Source organism: Dendrobates tinctorius, unplaced genomic scaffold (genome assembly GCF_039654945.1).
Source record: "Dendrobates tinctorius isolate UK_male_01 unplaced genomic scaffold, ASM3965494v1 ptg000103l, whole genome shotgun sequence".
Classification (NCBI taxonomy): domain Eukaryota; kingdom Metazoa; phylum Chordata; class Amphibia; order Anura; family Dendrobatidae; genus Dendrobates; species Dendrobates tinctorius.
In genome coordinates, this window is record NW_027361771.1 from 21,093,503 (window position 1) to 21,106,991 (window position 13,489).

The 13,489-nt window shown below is 43.2% G+C and overlaps 1 protein-coding gene across 6 annotated transcripts in view; it reads left to right on the plus strand.

Moving 5' to 3' along the window:
• The window catches only part of ASPSCR1 (ASPSCR1 tether for SLC2A4, UBX domain containing), a 162,166-nt gene that overhangs the window by 142,059 nt on the left and 6,618 nt on the right, over window positions 1–13,489 (plus strand). For 5 of the 6 annotated variants that reach the window (XM_073588119.1, XM_073588120.1, XM_073588121.1 and 2 more), the window contains one exon: window positions 2,273–2,324. The exons of the other annotated variant lie outside the window; for it this stretch is intronic. In XM_073588119.1, coding sequence (XP_073444220.1) covers window positions 2,273–2,324 — 52 coding nt within the window. The remainder of the gene's footprint in view (window positions 1–2,272; window positions 2,325–13,489) is intronic. 6 annotated transcript variants of the gene reach the window in all.

Sequence of the window (13,489 nt, forward strand, 5' to 3'; positions counted from 1 at the left end):
TAAACAGTGGAAACCCCCCCCACAAGTGACCCCATTTTGGAAATTAGACCCCCCCCAAGAGACTTATCTAGATGTGTGGTGAGCACTTTGAACCCCCAAGTGTTTCACTAAAGTTTATAATGTAGAGCCGTGAAAATAAAAAAATCATTTTTTTTCCACAAAAATGATCTTTTAGCCCCCAATTTTTATTTTCACAAGGGTAACAGGAGAAATTGGACCCTAAGAGTTGTTGTCCGATTTGTCCTGAGTACGCTGGTACCCCATATGTGGGAGAAAACTACTGTTTGGGCACACGGTGGGGCTCGGAAGGGAAGTAGTGACGTTCTGAAATGCAGACTTTGATGGAATGGTCTGCGGGCGTCATATTGCATTTACAGAGCCCCTGATGTACCTAAACAGTGGAAACCCCCAATTCTAATTCCAACCCTAACCCCAACACACCCCTAACCCTAATCTCAGCCATAACCCTAACCACAAACCTAACACCAACATAACCTTAATCCCAGCCCTAACCCTAGCCCTAACCTGTGTACCTGCTTTTTTTTTCTTTACTTTTTTTTATTTTTGTGACAAGATCGCTGCCCTGCGATCTGACTCATAGTAACGCCACTTCTCCTCTGATCTCACATTGACAGATGATCAGAGGTGAAGCAGCGTTACTATGTGACAAGATCGCTGCCTGGCACAGCTGTGCCAGGCAGCGATCAGCTGTGCCAGGCAGCGATCTAGTCACACAGTAACGCTGCTTCACCTCTGATCATCTGTCAGTGTTAGATCAGAGGAGAAGCCGCGTTACAATGAGTGAGATCGCCGGGAAACAAGCAGCTTTCCCAGCGATTGCTCCCATTGGCTGCTGTGACGCTGACGTCATCAGGACCTGAACCAATCAGGTCTCGATGACGTCGGGGGTCCCAGCATGCATTGTGCACCGGGATCCCCGCGTTGTAAGGTATGTGGGGGTCCCGGGGGGCACAAAACCGCCGACAGTAGATAAACGTCGGCGCTGCACAAAGCCCAGCAAGCGCCAACGTTTATCTACTGTGGGCGGTCGGGAAGAGGTTACTGGGCACTTGGGGATAGTCTCCTTTTCTGCATTTTTACTATTATTAATTATTTAAAAATAAAAATTGCCTTTTATTCATATATTTAAGGACACCAGTGGCTCTTTCTTTCTCTATTGGTATCAATTGTGTTTTTGAGCCGGTGCTTTTCTCTCTCTGGACTTGTGATGTGATTCCACATCTTTTTCCAGCTGTCCAAAATATGTATTGGGAATTTTGTGCTCTAAACTGAAAATTTTGCAGTGGTCTCTTAATTTTGCCAGAGCTGTTCGTCCTGGGCGGTGTGTGTGTGTGTGACAGATTCCCTTTAAAGCAGGGGTGGGGAATCATTTTTCTGCCAAGGGCCATTTGGATATTTATACCATCCTTCGGGGGCCATACAAACTCCACCCACAAGTTGCATCCTGACTCTGGCACTGGTGTCAGGATGTAATCTTTCATTGCATGCCCTTCAGTGTTCATTAGTGAACATTGGTGTGTGTGCTAACAGAGCAAGAAGAAATTAATGAGTTTGTGGCAATCAAAATACAGCTCCCTGTCCAAGAATGCGGTCCCTGAGAATCTGCCCAAGGGCCTGATAAAAGGTCATCGAGGGCCGTAAATGGCCCTGGGGCCTGAGGTTCCCCATCCCTGCTTTAAAGGATAACAGCCTTTTCAACTTTTGGCACAATAGAATATTATTGGGTGTTTTACTTTTATACGTGACAAAGATGGGGCGTTCCGTTTCTTTAGTACAGAGAACCATTTTCTTGCTCACCCACACGTGAATATCATGGCTGCCTGTTGCCACAACTTGTGAGCTATTCTGTATTCATATTCTGAGGAACAGGTCAGCCCTGCAGGGTAGCAGCAGTAAGGTTGCAATGGGATGGTCATGATATTTTACTATGACCCTATCCTTGCATGAAGCCCACCTGAGTTGTTTGAGTCTCACCAGACCAATCAGCCTTAGGGATAAGAGGGTCTTTGGTGATCTGATCATACACTGGGCATTTGGATGCGTCATAGAAAAAAAAAAAAATGCGTACCCACATGATTCTCGACCCTCTTGTGTATGGCACATCATACAGTGCATATCTGCAGTTATAGAACATGTCAGGATGTACATACACAAGTGCATCTTTATAACTGCCAAGTAGATTCATTAATTTAAATACCATATTCAATACATAACTTGATATTTGCTCTTTGTATTGTCGTTTCACCCCCAGGCCCAGCTTTTTCCTGCTGCTGTTGTTCATTTTGGGTCACCAAAACAGAAAGGTACGATCTTATGCACAGCCAATGTATTCTGTCATGAAATGTGTTTTGTCATAATGCATACATGGTAAGTTACAATACGCTGTTTGCTGACATCTGCTGTCACTCTCGGACAATCCCATTATTACACTACTCCTTTCACATGTCGCTATCAGGGCTGTGGAGTCGGTAAGGCCCGGGGTCACGCTGCATTATGGCAGTCCGTTAGACGGACTGCGTTACACCGCGGCATAACGTGGTGTAACGCAGTCCGTTAACGCTGCCATAGACACCCATTGTCGGGCGCATCACTACGCATGCCGTAAAGCGGCACGCGTTCGCGATGTGCCGTCATTCAGTGATGGAGCCTCGGACGCGGGCTGCAGCGTCTGGGGCTCCGCTCCGTCTATGGGGAGCCTCAAACGCTATGCGTTGAACGGGCTGTTTAAACGTAATGTGAACCTGGCCTTAGCCAAACCTCCAACTTCAACTCCCTCATACATGGCTCATGTTTAAGTTTAAGTGATAAATTTACTGTAGTAAAATGGTAACATCAGGCTTTTAATCATTATTATGATACAATAATCAAGCCATTTAGATAAAACATAAAATATTTATTGGAATACAACTTTAGAACATAAACTTTTGCATATTTACAATTTATTATACACTATGCAGTAAGGGGAAAAAAACAATAACAAAAACGTACTGAATAACATTTGTGCAGACTATGAATTTGTTCCGAGAAATAGTATCGCCTCTATCAGATCCTCCTTCATAGATGACCTAAAATCTGACCTAATTATTTTAAGCTTATAGAACAACCTATCTACACTAACTTAAGCTGGTGGCAAAGCAGTAACCACATGGGCAACATCTCTAACAATTTCAGGGTGTAAAGGAATTGCTTCGCGCACAGTCAGTTTTGATGAATGAATGAACTCTTCTACTTCTTTGCGAGCAAGTGAAAAATGTTGCTGAAATATGGTCACTGTTTTCTATGGGAGTGGAATCTTTTTCCCTGTGGCAACGCTTTGCCTGCTCCATGTCGTCCAAATACTTTTCAAAATCAAACTCCTCATCTGATGAGGAGGAATAAACGGCAGCAGCAGCACTGACCCGAGTCCTCTTGCTCTTGGTCGTCCTGTAGCCCACTCATCCTAACTTCTACCTCAATCAGAGCTTTTTTTTTCTTTAGTAAGCTGTTGATCACCCTGTAATATACGATGACTCGGGTCCACATAAACAGCTGCCAGAAGAATTTTATTTTCTAATAGCAGTGTCTCTCCATTTCATTGAAGCAGCAATGCCATTTGCGATTAAACCTCCTCTTTGGGACAGGCAAAATAGCAAGTTCTTCCACTCCTTTATAAAAAACTAGCTGAAGAGCCCCGCGCTGCCTGGGCATAGTAACTAACTATGGATAGTTATAACAAATTATAATGATTATATCTATACACTCCCTGACAGAAGTTATGTCGCTTATCCATGTTTTGTAAATAAAAGCTTATAACCTGGCGTTAAATTCATCCGAAATGTGGTTTAGGTTAAGAAAATAAATTGGCATCAATGCAGAAATATTGATCATTTAATGGACACAGAATTGTTCAGATTTTGGCAAGACAAAAGTTTTGTCGCCTGGTCATATAATGCACCCAATCCTAGTTTACATCCTCACCTGTGCTCAGTAAATGATCGGTTAATTAGTGGGTGTGTATAAAAAGAAACCTAGCACCCCAGACCTTCAATTGAGCTGCAACTTGAGCTCTGACAACATGCCAAAAATCTACCCTGCGACCAAAGCCTGGATTATCAAGAGGCTGAAGACTAGATCCACTGAAGAGGTCGCTGGCATCAGACGTACTATCCCGTCTATGGGATCCGGGCTCCTATGCCCATGGACGGGATAGTACGTCTAGCGCGATCAGCGGCGCTCACGTGGTGAGCGCCGCTGATCGCGGCCGGGTGTCAGCTGATTATCACAGCTGACACCCGGCACAATGTGTCAGGGGCGGTCATGGACCGCCCCCAACACGTTAACCCCTTGCACACCGCGATCAAACACGATCGCGGTGTACCGGGGGTTAAAGGGAAGCATCGACAGGGAGGGGGCTCCCTCCGTGCTTCCCTGAGCCCCCCACAGCAGCGCAATGTGCAGCACTGCTGCGGGGGGCTCCATCCCTGCACGTCCCCGAATCAAAGATGTCGACGGGGACCTTCGGGGGCCTGCAGGGAGCTGGCTTCCTCAGTGCCTGCAAAGCGCAGGCACGAGGAAGCCAAGTGCAGTGCCTGTGACAGATCGCTGATCTGTCACAGTGATCTGTGATGTGACAGATCAGTGATCTGCCGCATGACAGTTATGTCCCCCCTGGGACAATGTAATAAAGTTAAAAAAAAAAGTGTAAAAATAATTTAAAAAAAAATCGCTAAATAAATTAAAAAAAAATAAAATTTTCCCTAATAAATTCATTTTTTGGAAATAAAAAAAAAACAATAAAAGTACACATATTTGGGATCGCGGCGTAACGACCCACCCTATAAAACTGTCCCATTAGTTAACCCCTTTAGCGAACCCCTTAAAAAATAAACATAAAAAACGAAGCAAAAAATAATGATTTATTATCATACCGCCGAACAAAAAGTGCAATAACGCGCGATCAAAAAGACTCATATAAATATCCATGGTACCGCTGAAAACGTCATCTCGTCCTGCAAAAAACGAGCCGCGATACAGCATCATCAGGAAAAAAATAAAAAAGTTATAGCTCGCAGAATAAAGCGATGCAAAAAATTATTTTTTCTATAAAATTGTTTTCATTGCATAAAAGCGCCAACACATAAAAAAACGACCTAAATGAGGTATCGCTGTAACCGTACCAACCCGAAGAATAAAACAGTCTTATCAATTTCACCGCACGCGGATCGGTGTAAACGCACCCCCCAAAAGAAATTCATGAAACGCTGGTTTTTGTCCATTCTGCGTCCCAAAAATCGGAAAATAAAAAGCGATCAAAAGATGTCACGTGCCCGAAAATGATACTAATAAAAACATCAACTCGTCCCGCAAAAAATAAGACCACACATGACTCGGTGGGTCAAAATATGGAAAAATTATATCTCTCAATATGTGGTGATGCAAAAACTATTTTTACAATAAAAAGCGTCTTTTAGCGTGTGACAGCTGCCAAACATAAAAACCCGCCACAAATAGTAAATCAAACCCCCCGTTATCACCCCCTTAGTTAGAGAAAAATAATAAAATTAAAAGAAAATGTATTTATTTCCATTTTCCCGTTAGGGCTAGAGTTAGGGCTGAGATTAGGGTTAGGGGTGTGTTGGGGTTAGGGTTTGAGTTATAATTGGGGGGTTTCCACTGTTTGGGCACATCAGGGGCTCTCCAAACGCAACATGGCGTCTGATCTCAATTCCAGCCAATTCTGCGTTGAAAAAGTCAAATGCTGCTCCTTCCCTTCCAAGCTCTGCCATGCACTCAAACAGTGTTTTACCCCCACATATAGGGTATGAGCCTACTCAGGACAAGTTGCAAAACAACTTTTGGGGTCCAATTTCTCCTGTTACCCTTAGGAAAATAAAAAATTGGGGGCAAAAATATCATTTTTGTGGAAAAAATGATTTTTTTATTTTCACGCCCGGGCGTTATAAACTTCTGTGAAGCACTTGGGGGTTCAAATTGCTCACCACACATCTAGATAAGTTCCTTAGGGGGTCTAGTTTCCAAAATGGTGTCATTTGTGGGGGGTTTCCACTGTTTAGGTACATTAGGGGCTCTCCAAAGGCAACATGACACCCGCAGAGCATTCCATCAAAGTCTGCATTCCAAAATGTCACTACTTCCCTTCTGAGCCCCGACGTGTGCTGATACAGTAGTTTTCTCCCACATATGGGGTACCAGCGTACTCAGGACAAATTGGACAACAACTTTTGAGGTCCAATTTCTCCTGGTACCCTTGTGAAAATAAAAAAAATTGGTGACTAAAAGATCATGTTTGTTGAAAAAATACGATTTTTTTATTTTCACGCCCGGGCGTTATAAACTTCTGTGAAGCATTGGGGGGTTCAATGTGCTCACCACACATCTAGATAAGTTCCTTGGGGGGTCTAGTTTCCAAAATGGTGTCATTTGTGAGGGGTTTCCACTATTTAGGCACATCAGGGGGTCTCCAAACGCGACATGGCGTCACCATTGATTCCAGCCCATTTTGCGTTCAAAAAGTCAAACAGTGCTCCCTCTCTTCCGAGCTCTGCCACGCGCCCAAATAGTGGTTTACCCCCACATGTGGGGTATCAGCGTACTCAGGACAAATTGCACAATAACTTTTAGGGTCCTGTTACCCTTGGAAAAATAAGAATTGAGGGTGAAAAGATCATTTTTGTGGAAAAAATATGATTTTTTAATTGTACTTCTGTACGTTATAAACTTCTGTGAAGCCCTTGGGGGCTCAAAGTGCTCACCACACACCTAGATAAGTTCCTTGGGGGGTCTAGTTTCCAAAATGGTGTAATTTGTGGGGGGTTTCCACTGTTTAGGCACATCAAGGGTTTTCCAATCTCGACATGTTGTGCGATCTCAATTCCAGCCAAAAAAAGGTCAAATGGCGCTGCTTCCCTTCTGAACTCTGCCATGCGCCCAAATAGTCGTTTACACCCACATATGGGGTATCAGCGTACTCAGGACAAATTGCACAATAACTTTTAGGGTCCTGTTACCCTTGGGAAAAAAAAAATTGGGGGTGAAAAAACCTTTTTTTTGGAAAAAATATGATTTTTTAATTGTACAGCTGTACGTTATAAACTTCTGTGAAGCCCTTGTGGGTTCGAAGTTCTCACCACATAACTAGATAAGTTCCTTGTGGGGTCTAGTTTCCAAAATGGGGTCACTAGTGGGGGGTTTCCACTGTTTAGGTACATCAGGGGCTCTCCAAACGTGACATGGCGTCCGATCTGAATTCCAGCCAATTTTGCATTGAAAAAGTCAAACGGCGCTCGTTCCCTTCTGAGCTTTGCCATGCGCCGAAACAGTGGTTCCCTCCCCCCCCCCCACATATCAGGTATCGGCGTACTCAGGACAAATTGCACAATAACTTTTGCAGTCCAATTTCTCCTGTTACCCTTGTTAAAATAATAAAAAAATTGAACCTGAAGTATTTTTTTTGTGAAAAAAAGTTAAATGTTCATTTGTTTTAAAATATTCAAAAAATTCCTGTGACGCACCTGAAGGGTTAATAAACTTTTTGAATGTGGTTTTGAGCACCTTAAGGGGTGCAGTTTTTAGAATGGTGTCACTTTTGGGTATTTTCTATCATATAGACCCCTCAAAGTGGCTTCAAATGTGATGTGGTCCGTAAAAATAAAATGGTGTTGCAAAAATGAGAAATCGCTGGTCAACTTTTAACCCTTATAACTTCCCAACAAAAAAAATTTTTGGTTCCAAAATTGTGCTGATGTAAAGTAAACATGTGGGAAATGTTACTTATCAAGTTTTTTGTGTGCCGTATCTCTGTGATTTAAGGGCATAAAAATTCAAAGTTAGAAAATTGCGAAATTTTCGCCAAATTTCCGTTTTTTTCACAAATAAACGCAAGTTATTTGAATTAAATTTTACCATTAACATGAAGTACAATATGTCACGAGAAAACAATGTCAGAATCACCGGGATCCATGGAAGCGTTCCAGAGTTATGACCTCATAAAAGGACAGTGGTCAGAATTGTAAAAATTGGCCCGGTCATGAACGTGCAAACCACCCTTGGGGGTGAAGGGGTTAATGTGTCTCAGCGTCAAGTACAAAGAATTAAAAAAAAGCTTCTAAGAGACTGGAGATGTGTTTAACAAGTGCAGGTCCGGCAGATCCCACAAGACAACTGCTCAAGAGGAACATTTGTTGGTTAGAAAATCCAAAGCAAGCCCCTCTTCCACTGCAGCAGAGCTCCAACAGGCCTGGTCAGCTCAAGTCCCTGTGTCAACTAGAACAGTTTGTAGGATTCTGTCTCAAAATGGCCTTCATGGTCGAATCAGTGCACAGAAGCCAGCATTAAACAAAAGGAAAATTAAAAACCGTATGGCATTTGCAAAGTCCTACAGACTGCTAAACAGATGGACGCTGGAAAAGTGGCAGAAGGTGGATTTCTCTGATGAATCTTCAGTAGAATTATACCACAGCCGCCGCAAGTACTGCAGGAGACCTACTGGAGCCCGTATGGATCCAAAATACAACCAGAAAACAGCTAAATTTGGTGGTGGAAAGATCATGGTCTGGGGTTACATTCAGTATGGGGATGTGCGAAACATTTGCAAGGTGGAAGGCAATATCAATAGCCTAAAATATCAAGAAGTATTAGCTACCTCTTATATTCCAAATCATAAAAGGGGTCAAATTCTGCAGCAGGATGGTGCTCCATCTCATACATCCATCTGTACAACAAAGTTCCTCCAGGCAAAAAAAGATCAAGGTGCTCAAGGACTGGCCAGCCCAGTCACCAGACATGAACATCATTGAGCATGTTTGGGGTAGGATGAAAGAGGAAGCTTGGAAGACAAAACCAAAGAATCTAGGTGAACTCTGGGAGGCATGTAAGACTGCATTCTTTGCTATTCCTGATGACTTCATTAATAAATTGTATGAGTCATTGTTGAACCGCATGGATGCAGTCCTTCAAGCTGATGGAGGTCACACAAAATATTAAATATGACTCTAATAGCACCACAACTTAATTCACCAATGTTATGCAACATATTTGTATTTTAAGTTGATTATTTGTTTGAATATCACATTACTTTCTGTGGGCGACAAAACTTTTGTCTTTCCAAAATCTGACCATTCTGTGTCCATTAAATGATCAATATTTCTGCATTGATGCCAATTTATTTTCTTAACCTAAACCACATTTCGGAGGGTTTCAGCTTTCAAAAGAATAATTTATTTATGGATGAGCGTAACGTCAGGTTATAAGCTTTTATTTACATAACATGGATAAGCAACATAACTTCTGTCAGGGAGTGTATATATAAAGCTGAGTGTAGAGCCCCGCCCACTCCGCATAGCCACATTCACTATAATATCCCTCATCGTCCCTTCAGCCGGAGCTACCGGACTACTACCCCTAATATCCCACATCGTCCCGTCAGCCAGAGCCACTGGACAACTACCACTAATATCCCACAGCATCCCGTCACAGCCGCCGGACTACCCCTAATATCCCACATCATCCCGTCAGCCAGAGCCACCGGACAACTACCACTAATATCCCACACCATCCCGTCAGAGCCGCCGGACTACTACCCCTAATATCTCACATCATCCCGTCAGCCTGGGGTCAGAGCCAGAGAGCTGAGTGGAACGGTCCTAACTTCCATACCGGGGATCCCTTTAAGAGAGGCATGGCGTCAGAACCAGAGCGCTGAGTGGATTTGCCCTGACTTCCATACCAATGATCCCTTTTATAGAAGCCTGGGGTGAGAATCAGAGCGCTGAGGGATTTACCCTAACTTCCATACAGGAGATCCCTTTAAGAAAGCCTGGGATCAGAACCAGAGCGCTGAGTCGATTTGCCCTGACTTGCATACCAATGATCCCTTTAATAGAACCCTGGGGTCAGAATCAGAGTGCTGAGGGATTTGCCCTAACTTCTGTAGAGGAGATCCCTTTACGAGAGCCTGGGGTCAGTACCAGAGCATTTGAAGGCAATTGCCCTGACTTCCATACCGGGGATCCCTTTAAGAGAGCACTGGGTTCAGTACCAAAGTGCAGATTGGATTTGCCCTCACTTCCATACCAGGGAACCCTTTAAGAGGGGCCTTGGGTCAGAACCAGAGCGCTGAGTGGATTTGCCTTAACTTCCATACCAGGGATCCCTTTAAGAAAGCCTGGGATCAGAACCAGAGCGCTGGATGGATTTGCCCTGACTTGCATACCAATGATCCCTTTAAGAAAGGCCTGGGGTCAGTACCAAAACACTGAGTGGACTTTCCCTAACTTGCATACCAATGATCCACGGAAGGGGGGGGCATTCATTTCTGTCATGTCAGTGTCTGCTGAGGTGTTGTCAAGTGGGAAAACTTGCTCATAGCAACCAATCACACCTCAGTTTCTTTTAACCAGCTCTTGTGAAATGAGAAATGCTTAGTGATTGGTTGCAAGGAAAACCGTTGCTCATAGCAACCAATCACAGCTCAGCTTCCTTTGAACAGCTCTGGTGAAATGAAAGATGCTTCGTAATTGGTTGGTGATACACACATACATACATTCAGTTTTATATATAGAGATGCCAGGAGTTAAGTCCTCAGCTTGTAACTTAGTCACTGTAAATGGCTGATGAAGCAATTCCTTCAATTCAGCAACCTGTGTCTATTAATCTTCATGTAGTGTTACCAGAGGGATGGTCATATCTACAAGGAAGGGTTTCAGCTCACGCAATCACTCAATCATTAAATAGGTGCTGCCCCACCGAGTGGCTTGAACCACAATTGCCCCTTTTCCAGCACGTCTCTTCAAGATGGAATCAATTTTAGGAGTTCTGGCAGCAATAGCCAATTTCCTCACTTTGCTAATCAGAGTTCCAGCATGTCCCTCTTGCAGACTGTCTCTTATTGCCAGCTGCAGTGTGTGCACACCACAGCGCATGTGATGAATAGGAAATAGGTGTGAAGCAGCAGCAACAAGATCATCTAGTTGTAAAGAATCATTTTGCTGTTCTTGTGTAGTAATATCTGCTTGTTCCTCCGTTATGGGAACACAGGAATGTGGCCTTCCACCTCCAACATACTGAATGTGAAATGTTGTTCTAGTAGCTGTTCACCTTCATTATTCTCATTCATCAGTTTAATTGTCCTCATGTGTTTTGAAGCATTTTCAGTTACAATAGCAAGGACCTGTTCTTTTTTGAGTTCATAATCTTGCAGAATTTTTTCCACTAAGGTCTGGAGAAACTGGCTGCTGTGACGAGCTTTAGTATCATTTACTGCCAGCGTCTTAGTAACAATTTTTTTGTTGTCACAACCATATCGAACGTTGATAGCAAAATAGTTCACTCTGTGATGTGTGCAGGCATCCATTTTAAGAAACACAAAGCGTCTCTTGAGTCTTTTTAAGATCTTCCTTTTGGTTAAGGGTTTCTTCCATCACTAGTTTTCTAATGCTTTCTCTTTCCAGAGAAACGCCAAGTTTGCGGGCCATTTCTCCATTAAGAGCTGTAAAAGCAGGTCATGCAAATAATGATAATGGTACACTGTCCTTCACAATAAGCTCAATGAGCTGTCTTTTAAACACATCTTCTTTCATTTTTACAGTAGCTTTGTCACTTACAAAATATCTTGTAACTGATGTTTGAGATGCGCTTTCCTCCTCCTTTGCCTGCCGGGAAATGCTGGGCTTTGGTTTCTTGGTGTTGCTGTGATCTTTTTCAATCACAGCGTTGTAAATGTCTTTTTAGATTGGAAAGTCTTGAAAGAACACGGAGTATGTACTGATTTTGGCATCACAGCATTTGTTTTCATCTGGGTCACTTATACACTGACACACAATGTTTTTTATTTCGAGTTACTGTGAAATGCTCAAATACAGTTGACGTCATAAGATGCTTCTTAGACATTTTGTAATTATGTCAATTCGCTCTTAAAATAATTTTGTCCTGTAAAAAAAAAAAGGTAAATTGAAATTCTTGCAAGAATAGGGAATCAAGCACTGTATAATGTAAGATAGAAATAAAACAATCTTTGCTTAAATCAATAGGACAGATGATAAGTATAAAGTTTGTAAAATATGTTGTTAGATAGCTTTACTCTGAACTTTCAATGTCAGGCTTGTCTCAGGGTACAGCTCACTAAATGCTTCACATCATATTTCTTCACAGTCTATAAAGAGGGGAGGAGGAAGTTTGTGCTGAATCATATTCCAGAACACACACACAAATATATACAGTGCCTACAAGTAGTATTCAACCCCCTGCAGATTTAGCAGGTTTACACATTCGGAATTAACTTGGCATTGTGACATTTGGACTGTAGATCAGCCTGGAAGTGTGAAATGCACTGCAGCAAAAAAGAATGTTATTTCTTTGTTTAATTTTTTTTTTTAAATTGTGAAAAGTTTATTCAGAGGGTCATTTATTATTCAACCCCTCAAACCACCAGAATTCTGTTTGGTTCCCCTAAAGTATTAAGAAGTATTTCAGGCACAAAGAACAATGAGCTTCACATGTTTGGATTAATTATCTCTTTTTCCAGCCTTTTCTGACTATTTAAGACCCTCCCCAAACTTGTGAACAGCACTCATACATGGTCAACATGGGAAAGACAAAGGAGTATTCCAAGGCCATCAGAGACAAGATCGTGGAGGGTCACAAGGCTGGCAAGGGGTACAAAACCCTTTCCAAGGAGTTGGGCCTACCTGTCTCCACTGTTGGGAGCATCATCCGGAAGTGGAAGGCTTATGGAACTACTGTTAGCCTTCCACGGCCTGGACAGCCTTTGAAAGTTTCCTCCCGTGCCGAGGCCAGGCTTGTCCGAAGAGTCAAGGCTAACCCAAGGACAACAAGGAAGGAGCTCCGGGAAGATCTCATGGCAGTGGGGACATTGGTTTCAGTCAATACCATAAGTAACGTACTCCACCGCAATGGTCTCCGTTCCAGACGAGCCCGTAAGGTACCTTTACTTTCAAAGCGTCATGTCAAGGCTCGTCTACAGTTTGCTCATGATCACTTGGAGGACTCTGAGACAGACTGGTTCAAGGTTCTCTGGTCTGATGAGACCAAGATCGAGATCTTTGGTGCCAACCACACACGTGACGTTTGGAGACTGGATGGCACTGCATACGACCCCAAGAATACCATCCCTACAGTCAAGCATGGTGGTGGCAGCATCATGCTGTGGGGCTGTTTCTCAGCCAAGGGGCCTGGCCATCTGGACCGCATCCATGGGAAGATGGATAGCACGGCCTACCTGGAGATTTTGGCCAAGAACCTCCGCTCCTCCATCAAGGATCTTAAGATGGGTCATCATTTCATCTTCCAACAAGACAACGACCCAAAGCACACAGCCAAGAAAACCAAGGCCTGGTTCAAGAGGCAAAAAATCAAGGTGTTGGAGTGGCCTAGTCAGTCTCCTGACCTTAACCCAATTGAAAACTTGAGGAAGGAGCTCAAGATTAAAGTCCACATGAGACACCCAAAGAAC